The 14,545-nt window shown below is 43.1% G+C and overlaps 8 protein-coding genes across 8 annotated transcripts; 4 read left to right on the top strand and 4 right to left on the bottom strand.

Moving 5' to 3' along the window:
* RB195_024146 (uncharacterized protein) lies at positions 1-1,341 on the bottom strand (the record flags this gene model as incomplete). Its single annotated transcript, XM_064211820.1, has 1 exon — positions 1-1,341. The coding sequence occupies one exon, from the start codon at positions 1,339-1,341 to the stop codon at positions 1-3; it is 1,341 nt and encodes a 446-aa protein (XP_064067701.1).
* On the bottom strand, positions 1-1,679 carry RB195_024145 (uncharacterized protein; the record flags this gene model as incomplete). The annotated part of the gene is made up of 2 exons (XM_064211819.1): positions 1-1,438; positions 1,522-1,679. 2 exons carry the CDS (start codon positions 1,677-1,679, stop codon positions 1-3), a joined length of 1,596 nt encoding a protein of 531 aa, XP_064067700.1.
* Positions 1,680-1,721: 42 nt separating this feature from the next.
* On the bottom strand, positions 1,722-2,150 carry RB195_024144 (uncharacterized protein; the record flags this gene model as incomplete). Its single annotated transcript, XM_064211818.1, has 1 exon — positions 1,722-2,150. The coding sequence occupies one exon, from the start codon at positions 2,148-2,150 to the stop codon at positions 1,722-1,724; it is 429 nt and encodes a 142-aa protein (XP_064067699.1).
* Positions 2,151-2,236: 86 nt separating this feature from the next.
* RB195_024143 (uncharacterized protein) lies at positions 2,237-2,545 on the bottom strand (the record flags this gene model as incomplete). The annotated part of the gene is made up of 1 exon (XM_064211817.1): positions 2,237-2,545. One exon carries the CDS (start codon positions 2,543-2,545, stop codon positions 2,237-2,239), a length of 309 nt encoding a protein of 102 aa, XP_064067698.1.
* A 3,749-nt stretch (positions 2,546-6,294) lies between these two features.
* Positions 6,295-12,910, top strand: RB195_024141 (uncharacterized protein; the record flags this gene model as incomplete). Its single annotated transcript, XM_064211815.1, has 4 exons — positions 6,295-6,378; positions 7,396-7,573; positions 10,951-11,164; positions 12,196-12,910. The coding sequence occupies 4 exons, from the start codon at positions 6,295-6,297 to the stop codon at positions 12,908-12,910; spliced, it is 1,191 nt and encodes a 396-aa protein (XP_064067695.1).
* On the top strand, positions 10,965-12,311 carry RB195_024142 (uncharacterized protein; the record flags this gene model as incomplete). The annotated part of the gene is made up of 2 exons (XM_064211816.1): positions 10,965-11,164; positions 12,050-12,311. The coding sequence occupies 2 exons, from the start codon at positions 10,965-10,967 to the stop codon at positions 12,309-12,311; spliced, it is 462 nt and encodes a 153-aa protein (XP_064067697.1).
* Positions 12,365-12,910, top strand: RB195_024140 (uncharacterized protein; the record flags this gene model as incomplete). Its single annotated transcript, XM_064211814.1, has 1 exon — positions 12,365-12,910. The coding sequence occupies one exon, from the start codon at positions 12,365-12,367 to the stop codon at positions 12,908-12,910; it is 546 nt and encodes a 181-aa protein (XP_064067696.1).
* A 91-nt stretch (positions 12,911-13,001) lies between these two features.
* On the top strand, positions 13,002-13,871 carry RB195_024139 (uncharacterized protein; the record flags this gene model as incomplete). The annotated part of the gene is made up of 1 exon (XM_064211813.1): positions 13,002-13,871. One exon carries the CDS (start codon positions 13,002-13,004, stop codon positions 13,869-13,871), a length of 870 nt encoding a protein of 289 aa, XP_064067694.1.
* Positions 13,872-14,545: the final 674 nt, after the last annotated feature.

The raw sequence follows: 14,545 nt of genomic DNA, 5'->3' as shown, positions 1-14,545 counted from the left end.
CTAATTTTCGATCGCTGACGTAGGAGAGAACTTCGAATCCCGTCCCTCATTTGCGTGAAACGGGATACTCCTAGCATCACTCTCAATTGCGCTTTCAACGACGCTCACCGCGTTTTCTTCCTGCTTGCGAAATGCCCGGGTTTCCGAAGCATAGGTCAAAGCAGGAAGTACGGTGGTGTTGAAGAGGTGAGCACGGAGCCGGGTGTTCCTGGTCTTCTTCTCTACATCCTCGATGCTCTTGTACGCTCCCCAAGCCGCTCTTCTCCTCTTGCCCAGCTCGGGGGTCAGGTCGTTCATCATGTTCAATTCCCGACTCAGATAAACATAGCTGGTGCATTCGGATATGTTCGTTCCGTTGAGCGTGAATGGGGCATCCGAGACCCATCCGTTCCGCATGAACATCGTCTTTTGCAGATTCAGCTGAAGACCGATGCATCCACATGTTTCGTCGAATTCGGTCAGCATTCGTTTCGCTTGGCTGATGCTAGGTGTTACCAGTACGATGTCATCAACAAAGCGCAAATGGTGTAGCTGTCGACCATCAGCCTTCACTCCCATGTCGTCCCATTCCAAATTTCGCATTGCGTTCTCGAGGGTGGCTGTGAATATTTTGGGTGAGATTGTATCACCCTGTCGGACCCCCCTCTTCACGTCAATGATGATGTTCTTGTAGAATGGCGAAAATCCGGTCGTGAAGTTACTGTACAACTCTCGAAGTACCTTTATGTACTGAGTAGGGACGCCTTGGTTGTCCAAGGCTTCTACGACCGCTTCCGTCTCAACTGAGTCGAAGGCCTTCTTTAAGTAGATGAAGGTGAGACAGAGCGGCATCTTTTGCTCTCGTGATACCTCGATGAGTTTCGAAACAGTGGGAATGTGGTCAGTCGTGCTGAATCCTTTTCGAAACCTTGCTTGCTCGCATGGCTGTCTTTCATCTAAGACTTTTTCAATCCTATTAAGGATCACTCTTGTAAAGAGCTTGTAGATGACGGACAGTAAGCAGGTTGGACGATAGTTGCCGCTGTCATGTGGAGCTCCCTTTTTATACAACAACATGGTCTTGCTGGTCTTCCACTGTTTAGGAACCTTGCATTCCGACAGATAACATGTAAAGAGCCTCGCCAGGGTGTTGATGAGTACTGGCGGAAGGCTCATCAGGTGTTCTGGTCTTATTCTGTCGGGACCGGGTGCCGTACGATTTCTTACCGACATGATAGCATGTCGTATTTCGGACGAGAGAACTTCTGGAATGACTTGTCCATCTTCCCTCAGATGGTGAGGAGGTAATTGGACATGGCTGTCGAAGAGATCAGAGTAGAAGTCGTAGATGATTTTCTCCATCCCCTTCTCGATGCAATGGTCGAGTTCCGGAGAGCAGTTATCCTTCTCTTGCGACTGGCGAAGTCTCGACGGGCATAGCTGATGTTTTTCCCCGCCTCTGCAGCTTCAGCCAGCACTTCTGCTCTTCTTTCTTTAAGGTCTTCCTTTATCGCCTCTCTTTAAAGCCTTGCGAGCTCGGACGTGAGTTCTTGGTTCCCTGCGGCTCGTGCTGCTCCAGGCTGACGTATCAGCTTAAGAGTTTCAAGGGATAGGCTTCTCTTGGTGGTTTTAAAACTCTCAGCCTTCTTCGCGCAGTCGTGAAGGTGTTCAACGTCATATTCCTCGTCGATGTTGTCCATTGCGGAATCTTCCCAAAAATCGGTTAGCGTAGCGAAGAGATCTCAGTTGATGATAGTCCTGGGATTTCCCTCTCTGAACTTGGCGGCTTTCTCTGCTCTCCTTGTGAAGGAAAAACTTCCTCGGAGGAGGCGGTGGTCCGATCCCGTATAGAACTTTGGCACAACAGCGAAATCTGTTAGGCAGAACCTTTTATTGACGATGATGTGGTCTATTTTATTACGGTACCCTCCACCGGGTGACTTCCGCGCCCAGCGTAGAGAGGAGAGCTTCTGGAATTGCGAGTTCCCATAGATGGTCGTAGTCGTCATGATGAACTCGGAGAGCCTCTCCCCCTGGTCGTTCCATTGTAGGCCGTGGGTCCCGATGTGAAGTTCCTCCGACGTTCTTCTTGGGCCAACTTTGGCGTTGAAATCGCCAATTATGACCTTGTAGAAGGCATGATCTTCTCGGTAAAACTTCTCCAGGTCCATACAGAAAGCTTCGACTTCTTCTTAGTAGCTTGATGTTGGAGCGTAAGCGACGAAGATAGTCAAAGCTGGTGTTGGACCACATCTTCTCATCCGCAGACGTCCGATTCGGGTCGTAAATTGTTCGAAAGAGTCGATGTTCTTTGCCATACTCGTGTTGACGAGGACGCCAACTCCACCAACACCTCTATTGTCGATGTTCCTAAGAACAGCTCTTCTCCAGTTTCATATACGGATTCCGCATCTGCATAGGCAAACTTCTTCCGCGTCAATAAAACCGAAACGTCTTTCTTGCCACATTCTGGATGCACTTTATGAAGGAGTCCGCATCGCAAAACTTCTTTCTGATCCGTACTCCAACATGAATAGACACACGTTGGCGGAATTTCGTTCAGCATTCGTTACCTTTGAGACCTGCCATGTCGATTTTCGGTTGAAAAGGAAGTCCTCGGTACCTCTCGTGGAACCGTATGTTGAGGTTTAGAAGAACTGGAAGTGGTTAGAGTCGAACGCGACGTCCCAAACAGCTCTAGATTTTCGGATGTCTGACTGAGGAATGTTCCTTGCCAGAACGTAGTCGAGCTGAAGCTTAAGAGTCCTCACCTTCCGCTCTTCATACGTTAAAAGGGTTGAAGCCTTCCACGTGAGCTGATGGCTTCGATGATTCCTCTTGAATGTGGAAGCGATGATGAGAGCCGTCTGTTTACATAAGTCGACCAGACGGTTACCCTAATCTGGAATGCGCTCCGCTCGATAATACCTTTTTCCTTACACACCGGATTGTTGTACAAGACCCATCATCGCGCTCACGTTCCCTACAATGCCCATCACCTGAATGGGTATTTTGGACATCAACGCTTTTTTTAATGCATAGAAGGCGTTCTTTGCTTTGTTTTGTGGTGTTGTTTTCAGAACCTACAATCCAAAGTTTGCTTCCTTTGTGATCCCGCAGTAAAAATGCGCATCTTGACGACGTTGAGCCAAATTCCTCCGCTAGATTTTTGCAGTCGTTTTTCACAGCTACCGTGCAGTATTCTACTTTGGATTATAGAGGAGTATTCTACTTCTTTTCATCAGCACTACCACAGTGCGTGGTGTAATCTATGACATTGATGATGGGCCGGTCGCTGATCCATGTTTTCTGCAGTGCAAGCGACACACGGAGACATCCCAGGAGTTTAGATAGGGCGGCTTGTTTGAATTCGCTCAACAATGTATGATAATTTAGCGTAAAAAAGCGGATAACTACTGCCAAAGATTCCATGCTCCCTCCAGGCAGCTGACTTTTCAGGTTGTGGGCTTTGGTGATGTGCTGGACGACAGCACCTTTCCCAATATATTGGAATCTTGGGCCACATAGTTGTGGAGCCCATGTAGCTCGTGCGTTCCCAGTGCGTACACTCGAATGTTTGAAGGTGTTTATTGAAAGCAGGAGCATCACGTGCAGGCAGTGATAGACTTGTATACGAGGTCCCGTCAAAAGTTTGGAGAGAAAAAGCTGGGAAATTTGCAAAAAGTCCCAACTTCTCACATTCAAAATCATCCAAAAAGAAAACAGAGGGCCTAAAAAGGCTGTAATCGTAAAGCTTTAGATAACAACGTTTCGTATACAAAAACGCTCTTGTTTGTCATTCTAGTTCCTTTTGGCACTAAGTTTTAAATGTTTGTTTCAACCTACCAGAATACCAGTTCTGCACTCATTCTTAATTAGGGTTAGGGTGCGTCGCTATAATCACTTCCAAACCGCTCGCAAATGATGCACATTTATTTTTATTCGATTGTATTTCACTTACTGTTCATTATATTATATTACTTTTGTTTTTCTTAACTAAATTATTTTCTTCAATTTTATTATGTTTGATTTCTTGTTGTTATCGTCTATGTTGGGCGGGTGTAGTGTAGCGGTTACAGGTTCCGCTTCCTGCACGATTGATCGGAGGTTCGAATCCGCCCTAGTGGTCACCAAGCCTTTCATTCCTCTGGGGTCGATAAATTGGTACCAGACTTGTCTGGGAGGATAAAAACACTGACTTGACACATCGGCTAGCCACCGCAATTAATTGTATAGGCCAGTTACACGTTCGCGAACCTCAAACGATTCTGAATTGAAGTGAACTTAGAGGCGCATTCCAAGCAGATTGATTAACGCTAGAAACTTTATCCTTTATCCTTTTATCGTCTGTTTTTAAGAGAATGAGGGGCAGAGGGAAGGGCAGGAGAGCACATGCTTGATCCTGAGTATGTAAGTGAAGTAAAACTGTAAGAGACAACCAACGTGTAGTTACGAAACTTGTACCCTGTTTATAATGAGTAAAATAACGTTTTGCGATGAAGAGGGAACATCAGCGGGTCTCATGACTATAAATATGTATATGACTTTAAATATGTGTATGACTGATAACGAGAGAGGAGAGTACTGTTTTTTATTGTTAAGTCACAGCAACTCTTTGATGTCTCGTAGTCTCAATAACGTTTGATGGTGAATGATGCCTTTTGCATTTATTATCTTTTCATGATTCTGATAAAGGTCCAGCGAAATGTCTACAGGATAAAGGAAAAAGGATCAAGTGTTTGGCGTCAATCAACCTGCCTGCGATGCGCCACCACGTTCACTTCAATTCAGAATCGTTTGAGGCTTACGAACGTGTAACTGGCATATACAATGACTTGCGGGAGCTATGTGGAGCCCATGTGTCAAGTCAGTGTTTTTATCCTCCCAGAGAAGTCTCGTGCCAATTTATCGCCCTCGAAGGAATGAATGCTTGGTGAGCATTAGGACGGATTCGAACCTTTGATCGATGGTGCAAGCAGCAGAACCTCTAGCCGACTGCGCTACACCCGCCCTGGGAAGGGGCGAGTGTGGCAGTCGGCTGGAGATCCGTTGTAGCCACACAGTCGATGGTTTGAAATGGCCCTAGGGTAGATCAACCCTTTCATCCCTCCGGGATCGATGGATTGGTACCAGACTTGTATGGGAGGATAAAAACAATGACTTAATGATCGGCTGGCCCACGCAAATTGTATAGGCAAACACGGGTTCTGAAACCTCAACGAATACAAATTGCAGTAAAATGCGTTGGCGCTCAGGATTGATACACCACAGACTCTATCCTTTACTGTTTACAGAGCAGGACATAATGTTTCTGATAAAAATCTACCAAAAGTAAATTCTACCATTTAACTCTAACTTATGCTTAATCAATTGCCAAAAGTTATGGAGTAGTTACCATGCAGAACGAAACCTGTAGTGGAGGAAACCATCAATGATTTTATCTCAGGCTGTTCTTTTTTGATAACTGTCTTGGTACCAATGAAAAGCACAGATGGACTGGTATTCGTGCATGAAATGGAATAGGTCTACATCATTCCGGGAACCTCAGCGAGTTAATCCCGGATCAATTGTTTTGATCTGGACGTCTGATCAGCCGTAGAATATCAGACTTCTTAGGAGATAAAGGTTTTTTTTTATTGAAAATCCTCACGAATTCAGCTGTGTTGTTTATCTACGATATAGATTTATCGACCCCATTTATCGATGAAAAACCGCCTTAGTGCGAACCAAGCCTATCATCCCTCCAGGATCGATAAATTGGTGCCAGATTTCTCTGGGAGGATAAAAACACTGACTTGTTCATCGGCTGGCCCCCGCAAGTCATTGTATAGGAAAAAAACGCGTTCCAAAACCTCAACGATTAGGGAATTCCAGTAAAACGCGTTGGCGCATCCCAAGTGGATTGGTACACCAATGACTTTATTCTTTTTTTAACAAGAAGACAATTTCATCTCCATGAAACAAAATAGCGTAGGATTTGCTATTTGAAAGAGGGCTTATTCTTGCGAAAGAAAACTCACCGTTTCAGAAAAGTTAGGATTACAATTTTTGTTTATATTATTTCCGATTTCATAGGATTTTTTCGGGAACGATCGTTTTCCTAAAGGTAATAAGAAGATGGATGTACTTTAGAATACATGTTTTAGACTGTAGCAGAACTTGGTTTCACGGTTTAACTTTTCCTCAGCTGTTTTTTTTTAATTTCTGCTGTTCTTCAAGAAAGTGAAGTGAGATGGAAAAGAAAGTGATTACAAAGAAGGTCGAGTCAACGCTTTCAAGGAAATTGTATTGAACAACTACAACATTGAGAAAAATATGAGTCAAGGTGCAAATATGGACAACAATTCTGCGTACGCAACACAAGCGGACTATAATACGAAGAAAGTGGACGGAATAACCGTGAGATTGCTAAAATTGAAGTTCTAGACTGCGTTAGTCAATTGACTATTTGCTGTCAGTTCCAAAAAACACCTGTCTAACTTTTGTGCATGGCACGTGTTGTCTTCCGATCCGCTGTATACATTCTCTGGGTCCTCACAATTTCACGTCTACAGTTACGTTTTCAGAAATATTTCGCTGATTTATACATATACCAAATCACTAATAAACCAACCTGATTATCTCATTAAAGTTATACTTCTTTTCTCTGCTGGGAATGGTGTTTCAGTCGTGTTGTTGGTCGTCTACTATTGGGGTCATTGCCGTGGCGATGTGTCCAAAAAGCAAAAGCTTATATGTTTTATTGATTAAAGTACTTTCCGAGCACAGCGCCAAGCTTAATTTCGTAAGGCTCACCAAACTGTGTTAAACCCCTTTCATCTACGAGTTTTCCTGACACCTTCGAGGTGCACTTCGAGGTTGCTACTCTGACGAGCCGCATTTCCTTTTCTGTGAGAAGGTCTAGACTGCCAGAAAATTTTTCAATCCGTATTCACTCATTGCATGCACAGAGTTGTGGACCACATTTGAGTTTTGCCGCAATTGTTTCGTACTCTTATCGTTGCTCGGTCCAATTCGTTCAGAAACTTTGATTTCCCCTTCCTCATAATATCTAAGACTTCAGTTCCACTAGATCTTTTCGGTGGGACAATGAAAATTTGAAAAGAAAACAGTCAAGAAAAGAACATAAGAGCAAGAAAAGAAGATCTGTCTCCGGCTAAGACAGGAAATTTATAACAAATCTTTTTGTTATTCTTAGAGAAGGGTCATTTTCCAAAAAAAATATGTTATGAAATCGACCCAGAAAAATGTTAAAATCCTAGTCTTTTTAATACTCTCAATTGGCTGCCTCAAGAATTAGCTCTTTTCAGATAGCAAAAGATTACGCTGTTGAGGGTATGAAGGTTAACCTTTGTTGCTTTTATTACGCACTGTATCCATTTTTTGTGCTGACTTATCTTGATCTTTCTTTTCTAGGTTAATGTCAATCCTAGCTCGCAGAATGGAGCCCATATCGAGTCCGATGCACCGGAAATACGGAAGTATAAAAAAAAGTTCAGCGGTGAAATACTGTGTGCTGCGTTATGGGGTGTGAACCTCCTGATAGGAACTGACAGCGGTCTAATGTTGCTGGATCGTAGTGGTCAAGGCAAAGGTAACTGAACTTGTTAAGAAATTTGATGTTTTCGTATTTCGCGTGTATATACAGTGCGTTTCAAAAGTATGTATCCAACCTGAATTTGATGATATCACGTTTGTCGCTCATTATTGCTGAACTGAAATAGTCTCATTAGATTCCTTGTAGTCGAATATAGTTAGCTACTTGTTTTTGGAAGATGTTTTCCTCGCAAACAAGAATGGAACTTTTTTGAAAAATTTGTTTGTTTCAAAATATGTCCACTCCGAGATTTTCATCAAGTTGATGTCCCTCTCTGGAAGGTGGGAATTTCTGGCGCGAAAATCCTGTCTTCATTATAACCCTATGCCGACTCGCGGACCTGTGCTTTCCTCCGAGGAACAAGCTCAACTCCGAACCCTTAAGGTTGCCGGGTTGACAAACCGAGCCATTGTTCGTCATATAGGTAATTCGCACGGATGCGTACACAGTTACCTCCAGAATCCTCATGGTTACCGATTTGCACCTGTTTCTGGCCGTCCTGGCGTGGTTTCAAGTCAGAATTACTGAATGATTGCGCGCATGGCATCGAAATCGACGTGGGCCGTCAACCAAGTTCGCTCCAAAACTAGCCTTACCGTCTCAAGGGCAACACTTTGGTGGTCCATACGGTCAAACTAAAACATTAGCAGACAGGCTATGCAGAAAGCCTTTCATCTTACCGAATTCCATAAGCAGGCGAGATCAGAGTTTGCGCGCAAGAATATGGGAACACAAAGTGGGACAAAGTGGGTTTCTCTGGTAACATCGACGACGTGGGTTCTAGTAGCTTACAGTTTCAGGTTATCTTCACGGACGAGAAAAAGTTCAATCTGGATGGTCCGGTTGGATATTTAGATTATCGGAGAGATATGCATAAAGCGCCTTTGGCTTTCTCGTACCGGAACTCCGGAGGCGGTTCATTGATGAAATGGGCCGGCTTCTGCAGTAGTGGAAAGTTGCATTTCCGTCTTACCGATGGATATCCTAGAGTACCAAGTTGTGCTGCAGTCCTTCTGCCCTTTTTGAGAGGTAGAAGACTGCCAACACACGTTCTGCAGCAAGAAAACGCTGCAGTTCATGTGGCTAGATCAACCAGTGATTGGCTCCAGCAAAATCACATTCAAGTAATAGACTGGCCAGCGTCCTTTTCTGACTGTAACCTATGGAGAACATGTGGGGGGTAGTGGTTCGACATGTCTACTCGAACAATAGACAGCTCGGTACCTTTGAAGAGCTGAAGACAGCGATATCAAATACATGGGAAAGCATCGACTATAACGAGATCCAAAACCTTGTCAACAATGTGCAAATAAGCTGTTTGATGTGACAAGAAATAATGGCGACACAATTGACTATTGAAGTTCAGTAAAAATTTATTTATTATTTAATTTATTTATTACAAACAAATCTTTTCAAAAAATCTCATTCTCCTTTGAGACGAAAAATCTTTTCGAAAACGAGGAGCTAACTATTTTCGACCACGAGGAATCTAATGAGACTATTTCGGTCAAGCAGTAATGAGCAAGAAACGTGAAATCGTCAAATTCAGGGTGGATACATACTGTTGAAATGCACTGTATTTTTCGTTCATCAATTTTTCTTTTCGACTTCTGCTGGTCATCGCCAAATTCTAATTAAGAATATGCATAACACAAATCACTAGTCAAGCATTCCTTGTTGTTCTATAAAACGGTGCTTCAGGCACTTAGAGGCAGATGATTAATTTTCTATGCTGAATCCAGTGCACCTTCAGCCCGATTATGCTACTTTCCTTTTTTGTCCATCCAAGTACTTAGCTGTTCATTTTTGTTTTCGAGCGGGACGGTTTTTTGAGTGATGCCAGAGTAGCTGTAACAATATACATGTACTATGTGAGCGTAACTATTCAAAAACGACATTGAATTTTTTGCAAGTGCGAAGCATTTCGGTGGTAGCTTGCAATGCTGCATTTATTTCGCTGAAACAGATAGAGGGCATAACGGCAAATAAAATTTAAAAAAAATACTCAGTTAGGTTCTAACTTCTCAAAAATTCTCAGAATGCTACTATGTAGGGAGTCACTGGGAGAACAAGTGTACAATTTTGAAACAAGACAGTAGGCAAAAGAGATCTTGTGGTAAAGAGGCCAACCCTTTAACCTTTTACTAGTGAACTCTGGAATGTGCGAAATTATCATCTATTATCATTATCATCTCCTATAGACTGAAAAAGGAATGTCCTCGAACCGGTAATTTCTTGGTCTGGTTTCTTGGTTTTTCAGAACGCGTGGTGACTTGCACACCACGCGTTCTGGACTTGCACAGGGCTCGCTCATGTGCACTCAATAGCACCGAACCTTTTTTTTATTTTGTTCTCTCGCTCTTCCCCTTGAATCAATAGTCCCTTTGGGCTGCTGAATTTTTCTCTCCCCCTGTCTATGTATATACGTTTATCTGTATATACATGTGTTAGGTTGGTCCGAAAGTTTTTCACCAAAATTTATTTTTCGATCCAGAATTTTAGAGACCTTGGATTGAAACTTTCTTGCAATTGAATATGGAAGTAAAAATAATAATAAATAAAAACAAAATAATTAAATAGAATAAAAAATATGGAAATAAAATTGAATATGAATATGAATAGAATGTTCTAAAAGTCTACGTTGGAGCGGTATATAAGATTGCGCATTTCAGTGGTATTCAACCATAAATCCAATAAACCAATGTCAAATTCGAATAGTCGTGTACTACGAATTCTTGCAAGGCTACAGCGCAGCCGACGCCATCTCTGTGCTGCGTTCAAGATAACTGCAATATGGCTGGACTGCTGCCCGTTTGTTCGTACGGTTCTAATCAGGAGATATTTTGCTTGAAGCTTGAAGATTGACCTCGCTCTGGTCGCCCAACCGACTGAAATAATGAAGCTTTGCCTGACGTTCTTCGAAGCAAGCCCAGTGCCGCTACACGTGAACTGTTTACGACACTTGGATGCGGTCGTACAACGATCATAAGACGTCTTCAAGCTCTGGATCACAGACAAGTAAAGCCGACTTGAGTTCCCCACGAAATGAGTGTCTCGCAGCTGGTGATAAGATTGAGTGCGTGTCAGTCTTTGCTTCTGCGCTCACACAGGCAGGATTTTTTCCCTAAATCATTACAGGAGATGAGAGTTGGGTGTTGTATGTTAACATATATACATATCATACAAGGCAAAAAGTTGGCTCATCCGTGACGAACCGCCTCCTAAAGATTGGAAAAGAGAATTGGACGCAAAAAGATTTAGCTGTTGTTGGTGAGGTTCCAAGAGAATGCTTACTATGAACTGCTCACATCAAGGTACGCCGTGACCACTCAAATCTGCTCTTCTCAACTACAGAAGTTTGCCTGAAGCTTAAGGAAAAAAATTGGACATGCTGCTCTACTTCATGAAAATGCCCAACCTTACGTTGGAAAACTTACTCGCTAGAAAATTGCCGAGTTTGGTTAAGAAGTTCTACCGCACTTTGCTTATTCTACTGACTTGGACCATCCGAATACCACTACTTATTGTTTCGGGCACTGAAGATGCATCTGCGAGAGAAAATATTCGATGGTCAGAGACAGCTGGAAGGTGAGATTCGACTAACTGCCTCCAGAGTTCTGAACTTCTGGAATAGATAGTCTAGTCAAGCTTTGGACATACGTAATGAATCATGATGGTCATTGTTTTGCTGATTGATATTTATGAACAATAAAGTTATAATGTATTCAAAAAAATGAGAAATTTGAAATTTGCTGCAAGAACTTATGACTATAATCATGATATATAACAACGAGCTTAGTCCGTGTGTGTGCGTGTGCGTGTGTGTGCGTGTGTGTGTGTGTGCGTGTGCGCGTGTGTGCGTGTGTGTGTGTGCGTGTATATATATATATATATATATAATAAAATTCTAAAATTGGGTGCGACAGGTTCCACGGCGTCGGATTGGTGTGCCGGCGTCGTAGAGCGGTAAAATTTGGTGGCACGGGCGTGGAATTGCCGCGCCATATTGCAGTAGTATCTCGCCGTAACTTCGCGGAGGTGTCGCAAAAGTCTATCTGTCAAAACTCGCGTGTCTGTTTCCTTCTATATATATATATATATGTATATATATGTATATATATATTTATATATATTTATATACATATACATGTACATATATATATACATACATATATATATACATATATATATATATATATATATATATATATATATATATATATATATATATGCTTCCGATTAGTAATATGCCTTCCCCCAGAATGTGGAAACACGAATGAAACCGCCTGCTTAAATAGTAGCAAGCAGTTTACATGATCTGACGTGGAACGTTATCTTTATCAGTACGATAATGTCGTTCACGTCATTTTATTTTAAAACATCATTCTGTTAAAACTGTTGGGGAAATCAGGAGGAAAATCCATACTTTGCTTAATGCTTTCAATTTGTGTCTATATTATATTGCTATTGAAGGGGTCAGGGGTCTCCTGATTCCGGAGGAAAGCCTGGTACGGTGGCGCCAGGTAGGACGGGGTTGCAGGAGTCATGTAGGCTACCAAAACGGAAAAGGACTAGGATGGCGATCTGTACTTATAACGCACGTACGCTTGCATCGGAAGCGGCCATCGAAGATCTGATGATGCAAGCCAAGAAGATCAAGAACGACGTCATCGGACTGACCGAGACGAGACGACGTCACCCTCCGTATATGAAACTGGAGAAGAACTGTTCTTAGGAACACGCGACAGTAGAGGTGTTGGTGGAGTTGGCGTCCTCGTCAACACGAGTATGGCAAAGAACATCGACTCTTTTGAACAACTTACGACCCGAATCGTACGTCTGCGGATGAGAAGATGTGGCCCAACATCAGCTTTGACTATCTTCGTCGCTTACGCTCCAACATCAAGCTACGAAGAAGAAGAAGTCGAAGCTTTCTATATGGACCTGGAGAAGTTCTACCGAGAAGATCATGCCTTCGACAAGGTCATAATTGGCGATTTCAACGCCAAGGTTGGCCAAAAAAAAACGCCGGAAGAACTTCACATCGGGACCCACGGCCTACAATGGAATGACCAGGGGGAGAGGCTCTCCGAGTTCATCATGATGACTAAGACCATCCATCGGAACTCACAATTCCAGAAGCTCTCCTCTCTACGCTGGACGTGGAAGTCACCCGGTGGAGGGTACCGTAATAAAATAGACCACATCATCGTCAATGACAGGTGTATAAAAGCTCCACATGACATCGGCAACTATCGTCCAATCTGCTTACTGTCCGTCATCTACAAGCTCTTTACAAGAGTGATCCTTAATAGGATTGAAAGTCTTGGATGAAGGACAGCCATGCCAGCCAGCAGGGTTTTCCAAAAGGATTCAGCACATTCACACTGTTTCGAAATTCATCGAGGTATCACGAGAGCACAAGATGCCGCTCTGTCTCACCTTCATCGACTTAAAGAAGGCCTTCGACTCAGTTGAGACGGAAGCGGTCGTAGAAGCCTTGAACAACCAAGGCGTCCCTACTCAGTACATAAAGGTACTTCGAGAGTTGTACAGTAACTTCACGACCGGATTTTCGCCATTCTACAAGAACATCATCATTGACGTGAAGAGGGGGGTCCGACAGGGTGATACAATCTCACCCAAAATATTCACAGCCACCCTCGAGAACGCAATGCGAAATTTGGAATGGGACGACATGGGAGTGAAGGCTGATGGTCGACAGCTACACCATTTGCGCTTTGCTGATGAAATCGTTCTGATAACACCTAACATCAGCCAAGCGGAACGAATGCTGACCGAATTCGACGAAACATGTGGATGCATCGGTCTTCAGCTGAATCTGCAAAAGACTATGTTCATGCGGAACGGATGGATCTCGGATGCCCCATTCACGCTCAACGGAACGAACATATCCGAATGCACCAGCTATGTTTATCTGAGTCGGGAATTGAACATGATGAACGACCTGACCCCCGAGCTGGGCAAGAGGAGAAGAGCGGCTTGGGGAGCGTACAGGAACATCGAGGATGTAGTGAAGAAGACCAGGAACATCCGGCTCCGTGCTCACCTCTTCAACACCACCGTACTTCCTGCTTTGACCTATGCTTCGGAAACCTGGGCATTTCGCAAGCAGGAAGAAAACGCGGTGAGCGTCGTTGAACGCGCGATTGAAAGTGATGCTAGGAGTATCCCGTTTCACGCAAATGAGGGACGGGATTCGAAGTTCTCTCCTACGTCAGTGATCGAAGATAGAGACACCGCCGCGTTTGCCAAGGAAAGTAAAATAAGGTGAGCCGGACACGTGATGCGCTTTAATGACAACCGTTGGACTAGAGCCATGGGTTCCCCACGATATTAAGCGCACTACAGGAAGATCGCCGATCCGATGGTAAGATTTCTTCACGAAGTCCTTCAAAGAAAAATATGATGCTCTTCGTGTCCCACGCGAAAAGGAGGAACCACTGAGCTACTCTGGCACGCGATCGGGACAAATGGAAGAATTACTGGCGCCCGCTCGACCAGTTCGAAGATCAGCGGGAGTCAAGGTGATCAAGGTGATTGAAGGGGTGTTTGAAACTGAAGTTTGAATATTCTTTAAATATAGAAGTGACGCGTATAGGAAGAAAACTATGAAATCTTTCGCTTATATTTATAATAGGAGAGAGGAAAAAAGCGTTGTTAGATAAACACAAATCTAATTTCACAGAAAATTCCACTACTATTAAATTTCATTGATCACCGAAGGCAAGCGAAGCGAACATCAAAGAAAGTCTGAAGTCCGGCTTTAGCCGGGCGTTCAGACTAAAAAAATATATATATATATATATATATATATATATATATATATATATATATATATATATATATATATATATATATATATATATATATATATATATATATATAATATATAGTGTATCAATCCGCTTGGGATGCGTCAGTTGTTTGACTGCAATTGAGTAGCAT

Source organism: Necator americanus, chromosome X (assembly GCF_031761385.1).
Source record: "Necator americanus strain Aroian chromosome X, whole genome shotgun sequence".
Taxonomy (NCBI): Eukaryota; Metazoa; Nematoda; class Chromadorea; order Rhabditida; family Ancylostomatidae; genus Necator; species Necator americanus.
Note: the sequence above shows the minus strand (reverse complement) of the source record. Positions and strands in the feature narration are given on the sequence as shown.